We start from the raw sequence: 16757 nt of genomic DNA, 5'->3' as shown, positions 1-16757 counted from the left end.
AAACAATTGAAATGTGAGCATTATATGGCAGAGTTAGTAGTCAAAAGGAAAATAAAGCTGCCAGGTATAAGCCAGAGACATGTTTCCAGTTGCTGCTTTAGTTCTCATTATCACAAATAGATTCTCTCCTCTGACCTTGATCAAGTTAACTTAATTTTTATTACTTCACTTCTTTCAAATTTAAAACGAAATTGAACATATATATATTAATCTTGTGACAAAGCTAGTTCTGTACAGTAACTCCTCACTCAACATCATCCCGGCTAAAGTTGTTTCGTTGCTGCTCCTGCCCTCTGCCTTGGAGCTGCTCCCAAGAGCCGCCTGCTTGCTGTGCAGGGCGGGGGAGGGAGAAGAGGGGTGCTATGTCAGGGTGTCTCCCTCCTCTCCTGCACCTCATCTCCTCAGAGCGGGGGGACAGACGGACACGGAGAGAGCTTGCTGGCAGCTGCTGTCTCAACTTGCTGATCTACTTAAAAAGGCAGTGTACTTACAGTGGGCTCAGTGTACTTAAAGGGGCAATGCGCATCACACACACACACACACACAGTGAGAGTCGCTGTGTCTCCTCCCTCCATTCATGCTGCCTTGTAGAGTATGAGGCTACATTAACAACGTGTTAACCGTTGAGGGCTCAGCCAAGTGCTAGTTCATCATTTAGCAGTAAGGCATCCCCTGGGAAATATCCCACCCTCTTCCCTTGTCTGGCGAAAAAAATTCCCTGGAATCTAATCTCCCCTATTTACATTAATTTTTATGGGGAAATTGGATTCGCTTAACATCGTTTTGCTTAAAGTAACATTTTTCAGGAACATAACTACAACATTAAGCGCAGAGTTACTATACTTTAATCACTTTTTTCTGATCAAGTGAACAATAAGAACTGAAATTAACACAACTCCAGAAATGAGCACTCATTTGTAACTCAGAAATTTTCACCAAGCAAACAATTAAAACTATTTAGGCTTTAGTTCTCCAAACATACCCTCTGAGAGCTTGGAAGTCGATGATCAATAGAATTACTGGCATCCTGCAGAACTTTGGAGGATTTGCCATTTTTGTACTTTTTGCCTTTTAGTCGATTTACGAAGTGCAGCTTTGCTGAAGGTTTGGCAACCAGGGGTTTCTGTTTAGCAAGAATGTCACTGTTCCAGTTCTGAATCTAAGAAAACAAGAGTCAGATGAAACAAGCCTTCTTTACATATGCTGCTGCCTATCATCTAACTAGCTTCACTCCCCATCAGTGAAGAATCTCTAGATTATGTGTGTTTCCTTTTCAGTAGATGGATGAACAAAATTTAACTGTTAGGTTACATCACCTGACCTGTGACTATGGAGTTCTCTATTATCTCTAACATACAATAGGAAATGAGCTCAATGTCAGTGAATCAAAGAAAGAACATTCCATTCAGAGAGAGTAATAGAATTAAAATATTTCAATATTGTCAGTGAAATTTAGAACTGTAACTTAAGCTGTAAATTAAAATGCTAGAGCATTTTTTTAAGTAAACTTGTCTTTTCCTCAGAAAGTCAAACCCCTTAACATAACAAACATAACGGACATACTGGGTCAGACCAATGATCCATCTAGCCCTGTATCCTGCCTTCCGACATGGCCAATGCCAGGTGCTTCAGATGGAATGAATAGAAAAGGTAATCATTAAGTGATCCACCCTGTGTTGCCCATTCCCTGCTTCTGGCAAACAGAGGCTAGGGGACACTTCAGCACATGGTTTTGCATCCCTGCCCATCCTGGCTAATAGCCATTGATGGATCTATCCTCCATGAAATTATTTAGTTCTTTGTTTAACCCTATTATAGTCTTGGCCTTCACAACATCCCCTGGCAGAGTTCCACAGGTTGACTGTACGTTGTGATGACATAGGAGCCTTTTAGAGCTTTTTCACAGGGAAACTGTGCAGTTGAATTTTAAAATCAGACTTCTCCCTTGTTACACAGATGCCAGACAACAGTAGCAGCATGGCTCTGAAAGCAGAGGTGGCTGCGAAAACAGAAGGATATCAGGGACCTAAGTTTGGTTAATGCTATAAGGCAGATTCCTACTCAGAGATTAGTGTACCAGTATTTTTTGCCCTCTTGACATAATTAGGTACGTACAGCTGCATTAGAAGCTTATAAAGACTAAACAAATATTCTGGTTCTGACAAAGCCATTCATTGGCTCGCACCAACGCCTTCTTATTTGTACAGTCTCTTCGTGTTGGATATTCTAGCCATATCTTAAGGTCTTTCAGAGCCTCTGCTTTCGGCCTTATCTAAGCTCCTAAAATCAGGCTCCTAAGCTGGGCTTTTCCCCCCATTATGCCTTTGGAACCTCATCCCTCAATTAAACTCCTTCTCTTGAGTTTAGAAGAGTAGTATTTCAAAGGAAGTCCTTTGTTACAGCGATGCTATGATATTTAGTTTTGGTTTCTTATAGAGGCATCTTGGAAAACTCTCATTACACAGTACCCCAGACTATACTGTCACATACAGGACTCATATTTTTAAAAGGTATCACCTAAGCAAAAGTTTAAGTGATCAGAGCGGTATAGGATAAAAAACTTCAGCTGGAACTAGCTGAATGTTCAGCAGTACATTGTGGGAGATGCAGGTTGGAGGCCAAACTTAGGATCTTGTATATCAGTCCCAGCAGGGGGTCAGAGTGCAAGAAGTGACAAACTTCAGCACCATCAGCTGCCCAACATGTCAGTCCTGGAAGAGATTTAACTCTCTTATCTGCAAAACTAGTGAACAGGTTTGTACTATTGGAGGAGATGGGGATGAATAGTGTCCCAGGATGGAGGTTGAAGTAGAAGTTCCAACTCCCATTAAAATCCTTTGGGAAACATGGATTTATACAAAATTGTCAACTTGGCTCATGAGGCAAACAGGTTCATTTTAGATAACTCTTGCCTTGAGGTTAAGGTACATCACTACTAGTCAGGAGACCTCTGTTCTATTCCCAGCTCTGACAGACTTCCTGTGTGACCTTACAGTGCCTCAGCTTTTACATTTCTAAAATATATCTACTTAACATGGATATTGAAAGGCTTAATTGTTTGCAAAATGTTCTGAGAGCCTCAAACAAAACACTATAAAAATTTGATATATAAATAAAAATATGAAATTGTTTCATAGCTGAGGAATGATTGCTCTAAGTTCTATGGACAGCTTCCCTTTCATTTTATTCTGAATCACTTCTTGACTACCCAGATAAACTGAAGCTCTTAGGGGAAATACACACTCCCTACACACTTCTGATGTGTACTGCAGAAAATAAATTCTACATTCCTGAGAGAACATCCTCCAGTAAACCATTACATAGGACTGACTTTGCTACCATTGTGCTTTTGATCATGAATACTCTTTTCCACAACTAGTTATTGAACATGTCTCTGACTTCTCTAGATTTGTATCTGCTTGACACTTCATTTCATTGATCAAGATTTTACTAGCCACTTCTAAAGTTGTTAGTATATACAGTTTCTGATTATCTTGCCCTAAAACCCATGCTCCTATCATTTGAATGAAGAATTTATATGGAATGATTCACGTTAGGCATTTCATAGCACTGGTGCACTGAAAGCTATGAAACATTACTGCAATTCTACTACTAAGAACAGAAAGAAAAGAAAGGAAGTGCCAACCTTTTCAGGTGTTAATTTCATAAGTTCCATGTTTTCCATACTGTGACGGCGTCCTACTCTGGATCTTGCACCTTTGGGAAGAGATGAAATAAGACTAAATAAGTTGGTTGCCTATGAAGGGGAAAGATGCATTTTCTACATTTCAAAGCTATGTTGTGGTATATACCATCTAAGGTTTAAGACGTGGTAATTTTAAGTTCCAAAATGATGTAGTAAAAAAATATTAGCATGGAGTAAACATCTGTAGAGTACAAAGGCTGAAAACACTTGGTTCTGCACTTCAGAGTATAAGGCTAATTACCTTAAAACACAAATATAGACTGTCTCCTTGCAATAAGATTCTTTGATCCAGGAATGCTATGCTCTTGCATCAAAATACCACGCACTTTCTAAAAATAATTGGCATTACACTACAAAGTCCCAGAAGATCAACTGAGTTTTGAAGAGGCTACACAACTGTGGATGGGGAGCAGGGAGAGAAAGGTTTGATTAGGGAGTTTAGACAGAGGAAGAGGGACATCAGATGAGCCCACGATTTTTGTTGTAAGCTCCCCAATGCCAGTAAGAATGCTATGGAGAAAGGAGGCAAGGCAAAACCTGTAATCTGGTGCATAAAATCAGTCTTATCTCAGATTTTTTCTTAAAAAAAAAAGCTGTTACATATTTGCTCTCATTTAAAAAAAATTACCCACAGACAAAATGCAAACAATGGACTATAAAGCAAAAATCGAACTTTGTTTGCATTCTTTCCAGCTCTATTAAGATGCATATAAATGTGGCTTTAATTTTTTATTTTTTAAAAAATGGGATTGTTTTAAGCATTCTTTCCTCTAATTTGGAAAAAAGTCAGGTCCTCAAACTTCCCTCTTTATTAGAGGACTGACATTTTTTTGGAGGATCTGCATAGCAACATCAGCCTCTCTTCTCCCCTTAAATGAAGTGGTTGGGGAACATTCAGATTTAGACCATTCAACTTGTGGAGAGGGACAGCCTGTGTTGCAGGCCTGTCTGATTCCATGATGCAAGTCTTCCAAACATAAAAAGGTCCCTTTATCAAAAAGAAGGCCCAATATTCCAAATGGAACAAGCAGATATTGGGGGGGGGGGGGGGAAGGGAGATAGGAGAGTGAGAAACACAAATGCAAAAGCCTCTGAACACAATAAAGGAGCAATCATTTTTTCCTCTCAACTTCAGCTAAAAAAATATGCTGGAAAGAAGCACTTACCATTCAAACTATTATCTACAGCATGGATTTCTGACATCATGGAGTTGTTTGTGCTGTAGCTTAGACCAAGCACCATTTGAAGATCTGAGAGGTTAAGTCTAGCTGTTAATTCTCCACTTCTATCCCCTACCTGCAACCAAGTACATTTGAATATGTTTATTCGGTTATTATTTATTTCCTCAAATTTCTAAAAATGTAACTATTGGTATCAGTCGCATGCTCTGAACACCTATCCCATGAATCAAAATCAAACACACAGCAAGCATGTGTATATATCTGCGCATGTGTGTGCTCTCATTTTGCAATTGTGGGCTGAGGTAGATATATACATCTCAGCCCACAATTGCAGAATGAGAGCATGCTGCTTATGGATTTAAAGTTTCTCTTCAACATCTTAAAATCTGGTGTGCATTTAGGCAAAGTTGACTGATGCACCAGAGAAAGTGAACAGCATTTCACAAGGTGACAGAAAATAGAAAGTGAAGAATTAGTCTGCTGACAACTTACGTTGCTATTTTTGCCAATTTTTGCTGATATTTAAGAAAAATCTACGAATGCTGTACCTTTTACTTTCCAAGAATATTACACGATTACTTTGTGTCTATGGCCTTGACACCACTACAGTGGTGACATTTCCATACAGAAAGACTCTTCTTGAATCCTTTTACTAATGCATTAGGTGCAAAGCCACAACTTTTCATTCCAACTATTTTTCCTCTTCACACACATTTACTGGGGCCACTGTAAACTAACCCGGCTCAGCTGACACTACTTTGAGACAGATTTTTTATTTTCTTCCTCCAAACACAATGTGTCATGCAGTCTGGATGTGTGACATTAGAAGGATCTTCAAGAGGAAAAGCCAACAGCCAAAACAGAAGAATGCGCAAGTCATACCTCTCTTGAAATTTCTAAATGCTTTTCTGCAAAGTGCATAGCTTGGTCATGATTTCCTAATGCTGTGTACGCATTTCCTAAACTCCAGCATGCTCTTCCTTCACCAATTCTGTAACACAATTGAAGCAAATATTCAGTTGTAATCCCAGGTGGTCAGAATTTCATGCTGTAGCTTCTGGGACAGAATCTGTTGCTGGGCCCAGTAAGCGTAGGAAAACTCCCATTTCAAGCACCAAAATATTAAGTACATTATAGGCAGTAATGAAAGACATTTAACCAAGTATTTAAACAATCTATTCAGCATTCATTTAAAACACTTGCTACTTAAATTAGGAATTTTGTGAAGGTAAGATCTTTGGACTTTTACTTTACAGAACGGACAAATCACTCCTTCAGTCTTGTGAACATTATGATTCAAATGACAAGATGCTGATAATGATACAAAGAACCCAAGAGTTTAAAAATGCATAGGGACCACATTTTGTAACCCAGTTCATAAGCATTTTTTGCTTGAATTGCATTCTCTGGCCCATTCTTAACATTTGTCTTTCTCTACAAATCAATAAGCATAACATTTAAAAATTACAAAGCAATTTTAGTTGCCCTGAATATTAAAATACAGGGCTTAAAAATTATCTGCATTTAAAAACTATATCATTTTAGTGGACTTGTCCTTTTCTCTCCACTTCATTCCTCCCCAGTGAAGGCACAAAAGCGCATCTATTGGTATGAGAAGGCTGCAAAATTACAGCAATCATTTATTTCGAAGTAAAGATTGAGAGCTGCTGTCTCTTCCCTTAACAATTAACCAAAAAACTGACAGAGGTGGAAGTCAGTCTAACAGTATCAGTGATTCCATAAGTCACGGGATACTCTTCATCTCAATACAACTGCACAAAGTCTACCTTTCATCTCAGGATTCATTAATGTGATATCTTTAAGACTACCACTTTTTCCTATGAAGGGTATAATCCTATAGCCAATCCATGCTGGGAACTCATATTGATTTCAAAGCAAGTTCCATATACAGAAAAATTACAGGAGACGAAGGGTCAATCCTATTATCCCTCTAAGTTAAATATACAATATTGGCTCCAAAGGACTTACCTATCATTCAGTTCCTGAGCAATTGTAAGGTGCTTCAGATGATAGTCAATTGCTTTTTCATAGTCTTGGAGCAAAGTATATGTATTTCCAAGACTGTAACAAGCCTGTGCTTCCACAGCTCTGTCTTTAAGCTGTCGAGCCAGTTGTAGTGTCTTCCTAAGAGAATGGATTATTAGCCTCACAAAATCACTACAGGAAAAATTCTGTTCTCAATCTATACCTGTGCAACCCCACTGAAATCAATACAGTTGCCTGGGTAAAATAGTAAAATTCAACCTCGTTTTGCAAATAATCATCCCACAAGAGAATAATTAGTTTTTCCCCTTCCTATTTATCTCTAACCTTAAAATGGAAAAAAAAAGTCCAATTGTTTTCAATGGGAGGAGGACTGGGCCCTTAAACTGCATATTCTAACTTTAGCCAGCTGCTTCATTACTTCATTATTTATGCTGATTTTCTTCACTGTATAAAAAAATCCAGAGTGCAGTTTACACAAAGTATGATGACAACTTTAGAAAATAACAGACACAGCAAATGTTTAATCAATAGGAGTAGGTAGTGTTAAGATACTTCTGTAGCTATCAAGGCAGACTTGATTGCTGACGCAGTTAACTGTTTGACCAATAAAAAGCGACAGAGTCCTGTGGCACTTTATAGACTAACAGACGTATTGGAGCATAAGCTTTCATGGGTGAATACCCACTTCGTCCGATGCATGTGATGAAGTGGGTATTCACCCACGAAAGCTTATGCTCCAATACGTCTGTTAGTCTATAAGGTGCCACAGGACACTCTGTCGCTTTTTACAGATCCAGACTAACACAGCTACCCCTCTGATGTTTGACAAATGTTCAGGTCAGTTCTTCTCCCTTTTGAAAACATGAGGAGTCCTGGGCTTTACAGCTGAAATCTGAACTCGTATGTAGCCCATGTACCTAACGTTTAATTTTACTGAACTCTGCGCAGCAACTATATTTGCCTTGCTGTGCAGAAGATTAGGAGATAAAGAAGGGATGTTCGTGAATAAAGTATGAGTATATAGCCCACTATGCAAGACTGCCTTTGGCATGTTTCAGTTATTTCCTAATGCACTACCAATCTCAATACAAGTACTTAAGGTCTGTGGATCATCATCCTAGAATTTGGTGGGTATCAAGGCAACATGCTTAGGACACAGGAGAAAGCTAGTAAAAGCATGTTAACAGAAAGCAATAACCTGTACTATGAAGAAGTGCCTCTTTAAATATTCCTTCTTACTAGAAAAGGTAGAGAAGACATAATACAAAAATCCAGACTTTAGGAAAGGCTGAACAGTCAAATGACTAGAAAATTAATTTAAAAATTCCGTTAAGCACTGCATAATTAATTCTCTCCCAATCTGTGTTGTAAGGATGATTATAAAGCAATATATCAAATGCTACGCATGATTATTACTAACAGAGGTAAAGACTTGCCTACTTTAATTATGTAAAAAAGAATTGGTACTATGTTTATATATAAGAAATAAATTAACTAACTTGTAGTATTCAGAAGCTGTTTCAAATTCGCCCAGGAATATGTAGGCATTTCCAAGATTGCTGTATGCTCTTCTTTCAGCAGCTCTATCACCAAATTCTTTTGCAATTAGGAGACGCTTAAAAACACAGAATCTTACTGATGTACTCAGTCATTGCACTTCACAAATTTATCTCCAAGAAAACATTTATAGGGCTTTACCACTTCATAACATTTGATTGCTCTTCAAGCAAACAACTCTTGAAAAGATTGTATAAGCGCTTGAATCTGTACTATTAAGTATCAGTGAAGTATGGTAAGTTAGCATTTAAAAAGCCTACAAAGAAAATACATGCATACAGGGGATCAATCAGCAGCTGAAAAGTGTTCTGCTAAAATAAACAAAATTCCATAGAAGTACAGTCTTGTACCTGTTCATGGGCTATAACAGCATTCCTGAAGTTGCCTAGAAGGTAATGTGTATTCCCCAGATTTCCATACGCACGTCCCTGGGCTGCTCTATCACCCAACTCTGTCACTATTGTCAAGTTTTCCCTGATGAGGGGGAAAGAAAAAAAAAAAAAAAAGAGACCTAATAGGTTGTTCATAGGAAACTACAAGCCATAAAATAATTGGTCTTCCCATTACTACAAAGGAAGAGATTATTTTCCCTTTACTGCCTGACTTAGTGGCCTTGACATAGCACTAAGCATTACCCAGTCTGATACCAGCAGATACTAGACTCCGTTTTATCCTCCGCAGGCTGGTGTGCTCAGCCCTTGGAACAGGGGAAGATCATCTGCTCAGAACCTGCTAGCCAGTCTCAAAGTACATCTCAAAATACATCCATTCTCCTGTGACAGTTGTGGCGTTTCCAGCACGAAGTGGGTAGAGGTTACTTAAGGAAAAAGACCAAATGACGACTCAGATCTGCTGGTGCACAGGTCTTAACTTTTCATCTCTTATCCTGGTTCCTGAGCAGATGGCAGGGTCCCAAGATGTTGGAATGACTTATAACAGGTAAAAACAACAAGGAGTCGTGGCACCTTAGAGACTAACAAATTTATTTGGGCATAAGCTTTCGTGGGATATAACCCACTTCATCAGATGCATGGAGTGGAAAATACAGTAAGCAGGTATAAATATACAGCACATGAAAAGATGGGAGTTGCCCTACCAAGTGAGGGGTCAGTGCTACCAAGGCCAATTCAATCAAAGTGGATGTGGCCCATTCCCAGCAGTTGACAAGAAGGTGTGAGTATCAATAGAGGGCTCGTTAGCACTACAAAAAGTAATTTTCCCTCTGCTGATATTCACCCCTTCTTGTCAACTGTTGGGAATGGGCTACATCCACCCTAACTGAATTGGCCTGGTTAGCACTGACCCCCCCACTTGGTAAGGCAACTCCCATCTTTTCATGGGCTGTATATTTATACCTGCTTACTGTATTTTCCACTCCATGCATCTAATGAAGTGGGTTATATCCCACAAAAGCTTATGCCCAAATAAATTTGTTAGTCTCTAAGGTGCCACAAGGACTCCTCGTTGTTTTTACTGATACAGACTAACACGGCTACCCCTCTGAAATGTATAACAAGTAGAGATAAATAAGAGTTGTGTGGTATTACAGAGAAGCATATAGCAGGAATGAAATCAAAGCCACCCTAAAAAAAATCCCCAGGTATGACTCTTTACTCCTTTCATGCTTTATTAACTTATCCCAAATGCCAACATATTGCTGCTGGTACCATTAACTGGTGCTACTCTATACTTTAGTTCACAACACTAATCTTAATATTTTAAACTATTTATATGCTGCTTGAACTAGTGATTTTTCTCTTTTCAGTCACAGCCTTTTGAAATCGTTACTTACTCATAATAATCTGCAGCTTTTTGTAATGCAGCCTTTACTTCATCTGGAAGTTCCCCTGGATCATGAGTCCCAGCACAGGCTACATTTTTCCCTTTGGAGTGATATACATTTCCAAGATTATAAAGTGCTCTTGCTTCTCCAACCTAGAACACAATATCAATCTGTTGGAAAGATTTCGAAATCCTGTGCAGCACCAATTATTAGAACCATCAGCCATAGAAAGCAAGTTTCTCGACTATTAATGGGGAGCTGTGATCATTTTGGAGAGTTACACCCCCAGAGCATCCCAACAAAGCAATTGTGCCTGTGCCTCTGGTGCTTCCACCTGTAATATTTCGTAAGTAGGAACACTCAAACTTGCAGGTATCTTCATAATGTAAGTGGTTATGTGACAAGCCACTCAAGACCACTATACAAAGGCTCATCAGTATGTGTTAGTACTTCTATAATTATTGTTCTATAAAATTACAGCCAGATTGACAGTAACTGAATGTTCACCATTCTTACCTTGTCATTAAGCTCTCTGGAAATATCTAGGTGCCTTTGACAACAAACAATAGCATCTTCAAAATTCCCAAGCACCTTTAAGGTGTTTCCCAAATTACCACTAGCTTTAGCTTCACCTAGTTGGTCTCCAATGGTCCTGAAATTAAAAGAATACAACAATCCAGTAAATCCTGTACATTTGCAATAGGTATATGTTAAATGAACTGTAAACAGAATTATATGGAAGATATTTCTCTTCATAAGATCTACACTAGTATAAAGTGCACATTTCGTTCACAATTTATGAGGTTATATGTTTATTTTACTTTTATAAATAAATTATATGCACATACACAGAGTTCAATTGTAGAATTCAGCTTAGCAGAAACTGGGGGACATTTATTTTAATTTTATTAGAACTGCTATTGACTACCTTTGTATATGGTGTGACACTGCACCCCATATTCTTCATAGTGATATTAATAGGATATAATTATAGCATAATTATGATGTATTTTATGCAAGATAAGGCATGTGTGGTATCATTGGAAAGAAAGGTTATGGTTTGCTGAATATCATTATCCTATTTGTATGCATGTATCATTTTTGTGTCCAAAGTTATTAATATTGACTATGTATCTATTTCACATGTAGCAATTCCTGGGCAACGCCCACTAGGCAAAATGCTCTCAGTCTAGATGGCTGGCTGGGAAAGGCCCATTCAGGTCAATGAGCCATTAGGAAGAAACAATAGGATTTAGGAGAAGCTTATCTCCCACCTGGTAAGCCTTCCTGTGAACCCTCTAAACAGACAGTGGGGGATGGCTGCTGGGACTCTACAGGGACATGTGACCAGATCACCTGGTGCTGGACTCCATCTTGGCGTGGGAACAAAGCGTTGAAATAAAGGGCTCCCACCATATCTAAAACCTATATAAGGCAGGGGAGTGACATCATGGAGGTTCTTCACTGACTCCCCACCCAAGACGACTCCGGGAAACACCTGAGAAACAAAGACTGAACTTGCAGCAATGCTGGACCTAGGCTAAAGAGATTTTTAGCCTGTGAATGGAACACCTAGGGATTCCAAGGTGTAAGCAAGTGCAGCTTGCATCTTAAGAATCTGCAGCCTGCTTGTATCATCACATAGGGTAAGAATCTGCTATTCATATCCCATCTATTTAGTATATTAAGCTTATTTTGCGTATTTTGTTTATTTGCTAGGTATTCTGCTTTCATCTATTTGCTATCCCTTATAATCACTTAAAATCTCTCTTCTGTAGTTAATAAATTTGTTTTTACTTTATCTAATCCAGGGTGTGAGAATCATAACTCGGGGAGAAAGGCTGTTGCATATTCCTCTCCACACTGTGGGAGGGGGTGAATTTTATGAGCTTACGCTGTACAGCTCCCTGTGCAGCACAAAACAGAATAATATTGGGTTTACACTCCAGAGGAGGTGTCTGCCTGAGGAGCTGGTTAGTACCCTAGCTGGAGCCTCCCCATGCAGGGGCTGGTCAGAGAGCCTGCCTGCATGTAACTGCAGCTGGATGTGCTCCTTCGTGTATGTATGCTGGTGAAAGTGCAGGCTAGAGAGGGCTTTGCAGCTTGTCACAGCAGTACAGTGTAAAAGGGAGCCCAGGATTGTGGGCCAGGGGGGCACAGTGGTACCCTGGTTCCTGTTGGCACCCTGGGGGGAACCAGTCGCATATGGCAGCTTACTTAATGGTATGTTACACCAAAAAACCCAGCCCCTGGAAGCTAATTGTGATAGTACTCCAAAGGAAGAGAAAAAAAAGTCAATACAAGAAGCTATTTTTCTTCTGGAAATCTGAAATCTCTGGCTTGAATCTACAACTGTTGACTGCTGTAATTTGTCTTTGGGGGGACAAGGATGAAATCAATACAAATTAATGTGTCAATTCTAGATACCTTTACTATGCAAAGTTGGCAATGAATAGTTAGGTGTCACATCTTGGTGCAACAGCACTATGTTCACACCTTCCCCAGAACCTAAATTAAGCTCTACTTGAACATTTGTCTTCATGAGAGAGGAAAAATTTCCAATTAAACAGTCAAACATAATTATCCAGACCTCCTGCACTTGAGGTATAATTTTTTTCTCACTGTTGTATAGGAATAGCTTCTTTAGATTACACTGCTGAAAACTTAAAATTTAAACATGAAAGTCTGAAAACTAGAAGGGCTTGGAAAAAAGAATCAAATGTATGTAATGAAAACCTTAAATCTTTAAAAGATAGCTGTAGAAACACCACATGAAATGCACATACTTTGTATATTTTAATCACAACATCACATTATTAGTTTTACAGAGAAATATACTAGTGAGTTATGTCTAGTAAACATTAATGGCAGCTTAATTTTTGGGGAGCCAGGGAGCATTAGCTTTAGAAACAGGAAAGGGTGAAGAACTGATGGATTTAAAGAGGAAGCCATCTACGTATCCACAAATCTGGCAACCCTAGATCTCCCCAGTAAAGTGATAGCCAAATTATTTGCCAGAATACTAAAAACCACCCAATCTCCCACCACTAGCACATCAATGTCTCTAACAAGCATTAACGATGAATGTTTCACTGAACAAACCATTGCTCATCTTCACAAGAACAGAACTGAGATTGAAGATGTACCTAAAAGAATACAAAATTACCTTGCAAGCGTTAAATCATGGTGGTGGTATTCCAGGGCTTTTGCATATTCATGCAGGTAGAAATAAGCATTGCCTAGCTGACTGTAAATAGCACTAAGTGTTTTTAGATCTTCTGTTCCAACCTGAACTGCAGCTTCAAAGAAAGACACGCCAGCTCGACAATCTCCTGCTTTACACAATCGCTCGCCTTCCAAGGCCAGCTCCAGACAGGAAGCTTCCATTCTGCACAATTTGAGGGGGGGAAAAGGTAACATTCAGTCTAAATATAGTACTTTCCATAAGAGCCTGAATTCTGAACACATTTATGCATAGGAAGTTTCTCTGAATACCAGAAACCTACAAATACACATTAAAAACTCTTTACGTTTGTTTGTAACAAGGTTACCTTATCACAAAGCAAGCATTAAGTTTACTACTATTACATTATATAAACTGGTGCTGGTAATGAACATAGAATGTTCTACACAAAGTCAGGAGAAAAAAATCCTCTCTCAATATCTAAAACCAAAAATTTGGATATTGGGCTATGTCTCAGCCAATCAGGGCCGTCCTTAGGATTTATGGATGCCTATGCAGTATTATTAAACTGGTGCCCCTATGCCCGATGGTAGCCTGGGCTTGCAGAGTGACATAATAGACATACTTAGCTTGCAACCCAGGGTGGGGGGGGGAGGGGGGGACAAGGCAGCAAAGGATACCAAGATGCCCGGCCTGCCTCATGGCAGCGGAGAGTCACAGTTCTCCGCCGAGACCCCCGTACCCTCTCCCTCCCGCAGAATGTGCGGCGCTGGTGCATTCGGCTCTGTGAATACGGCCCCTGCCTAAGGAGACTGCAGTGCACACTAGGTGTGCAGGAGCCCACCTGCTCTTACCTGCTGTCCTGGGCAGTGGGTGAAGCTCCCACTTTGTAGTAAGGGCGAGTCAGCTGTCTTGCTGAATACAACATTAAATATTATGGAATACATGATGCAGCTCTTCTCTGTTTTACATTTTCTTAATCAGTATTTCTAAGCTGATTTTATATTTTAAATGTACTCTTAAGCCTTCATAAATCATTCCAGATTACTACATATTTAACTCACTGAAACAAAGATATTATTTTAAATTAATCAGTCACAGAGGTGTAACACTGCTCTACAGCCAAAATGCTTCTGAAATAAATGTAGTCAAACTTTACTAATTCTGGGTCACTGAGAACGAAAATGATGCTTAAAATTGTTGATTGGCTCTAGTTTTCAAGATATGCTATTGGGTCAGTATATACGACCCTTGACTTGGGAATGGCGGAGGATAAGTGAGTTATAAAGGGAAGGGATCTCAATTTAAACCAGAAATGACTAAAATACATCTTTGACTGGATCTATGAATAAATCTATGACTGGGTTTGGACAGTACTTGCTTTTTAGGCAAAACAATGAATGATGCAATCTGAAGCTGGTATTGCGTCATACATGATATGAATTGCATCATGTTATTCCTAGAAGTCATGGATGAGGCAATCATAACGAAGCTTACATCACTCTGCTGAACAAATTGCCCTATATCAGCTCTAGAAATCATACAGTGTCGTGCTCTCTTATTGGTCAGTGTTTGATTTTGCAAAGGGACACATTTCTGTTTAGCCAAAGTGAGCAGAGATGCCTCGTACTTGTGTGAACAGTGCAGATAACTTCTGCTATGTTTGTGGTGAAGTGACTTTTGCATCACAAAAGCGCAGTATAACCACTATGGTTAAGAAAGCCTATCACCTTTATTTTGGCTGCAAAATTGGAGATCAGGACAAGAGGTGGGCCCCACACATATGCTGCAACACTTGTGCAACAAATCTTCGCCAGTGGTTGAACAGGAAAAGGAAATCTATGCCTTTTGCAGTGCCAATGATTTGGAGAGAGCCAACAGATCATACCAGCAATTCTTACTTCTGCATGGTGCCTCCAGTTGGGAAAGGTGTGTCAAAGAAGAAAAAGTGGACTGTGCATTATCCAAACATTCCATCAGCTATACGCCCAGTACCCCATGGAGAAGGACTGCCGGTTCCTGATGCACAGAATCATTCTCACTTGAGTCAGACGAGGAAAAGGAAGAGGATGAAACTTCTGGTTCTGAACCATCAATGTCACAGGACCCACATTTTCTCCCATCCTCCTCCTCTGAACCACACCTCATAACACAAGGTGAACTGAATGACCTTGTCAGGGATTTGGAACTACCCAAGAGTACGGCAGAGCTGTTGGGCTCCAGACTACAGCAGTGGAATCTCCTGGCAGGTGATGTTAGGGTTTCCATGTTCCGTGACCGTCAAAAGGATCTTGTCCCATTCTTCTTCATGGAAGGTGATCTTGTAGCCTGCAACAACATCGATGGTGTGATGGCAGTCCTCAACATCGTTCACGATCCAGATGAGTGGAGACTGTTCATTGATTCATCGAAGACGAGTCTTAAAGCTGTTTTACTGCATAATGGCAATGTTTTGCCATCAATTCCAGTTGGTCATGCAGTCCATATGAAGGAAACCTAGGACAACATGAAACAACTTTTGAGGTGCATAAACTATGACCAACATCAGTGGCAGCTTTGTGGCGATTTGAAGGTTGTTGCTCTCTTGCTTGGTCTGCAGACTGGATACACAAAGTACTGCTGTTTTCTCTGCGAATGGGATAGTCGTGCAAGAGATTCCCACTACATCAAGAAAGATTGGCCACTCCGACAGTCATTGGAGCCTGGGAGGAAAAGTGTTCAGCATCCACCACTTGTTGAATCAAGGAAGATTTTGTTACCACCCTTACACATCAAGCTGGGTCTGATGAAGAACTTTGTGAAGGCCATTGACAAAACACAAGCAGCTTTCAAGTACCTCCGTGGAAAATTTCCAAGCTTAAGTGAAGCTAAGATAAAGGAAGGTGTCTTTGTTGGTCCTCAGATTCGTGAACTTCTTCGAGATGATGCATTTGACCATGCACTGCGTGGCAAGGAAAAGACGGCATGGAAAGCCTTCCAGTTAGTGGCAATAAATTTTCTCGGAAACAACAAGGCAGACAACTACAGGTTGTTGGTGGAAAACCTCCTCAAGGCATACAAAAGCCTTGGTTGCAACATGTCACTAAAGATACATTTTTTGCACTCTCATCTAGATTTTTTTCCACCGAACTGCGGAGCAGTGAGCGACGAGCACGGCGAGCGATTTCACCAGGACATTGCAACAATGGAGAAACGCTATCAGGTCAAATGGAGCCCATCAATGCTTGCAGACTATTGCTGGACAGTGACAAGAGATGCTCCATTTAATGAATACAAGAGACAAGCCAAGAAGCGCCGAGTAGACACTGAATAGGACTAAACTATGTACAGAATAGTTTT

General features: G+C 39.8%; 1 protein-coding gene across 1 annotated transcript in view; it reads right to left on the bottom strand.

The window, feature by feature from the left end:
• Positions 1 to 16757, bottom strand: part of GPSM2 (G protein signaling modulator 2) — a 61245-nt gene that overhangs the window by 8128 nt on the left and 36360 nt on the right. Inside the window, exons 4-13 of the mRNA XM_065408992.1 lie at positions 13401 to 13622; positions 10751 to 10886; positions 10244 to 10386; positions 8802 to 8925; positions 8394 to 8509; positions 6877 to 7032; positions 5770 to 5878; positions 4873 to 5002; positions 3647 to 3717; positions 983 to 1159 (exon numbers count right to left, since the gene is read on the bottom strand). Coding sequence (XP_065265064.1) covers positions 983 to 1159; positions 3647 to 3717; positions 4873 to 5002; positions 5770 to 5878; positions 6877 to 7032; positions 8394 to 8509; positions 8802 to 8925; positions 10244 to 10386; positions 10751 to 10886; positions 13401 to 13622 — 1384 coding nt within the window. The remainder of the gene's footprint in view (positions 1 to 982; positions 1160 to 3646; positions 3718 to 4872; positions 5003 to 5769; positions 5879 to 6876; positions 7033 to 8393; positions 8510 to 8801; positions 8926 to 10243; positions 10387 to 10750; positions 10887 to 13400; positions 13623 to 16757) is intronic.

Source organism: Emys orbicularis, chromosome 8 (assembly GCF_028017835.1).
Source record: "Emys orbicularis isolate rEmyOrb1 chromosome 8, rEmyOrb1.hap1, whole genome shotgun sequence".
NCBI classification, from domain to species: domain Eukaryota; kingdom Metazoa; phylum Chordata; order Testudines; family Emydidae; genus Emys; species Emys orbicularis.
Note: the sequence above shows the minus strand (reverse complement) of the source record. Positions and strands in the feature narration are given on the sequence as shown.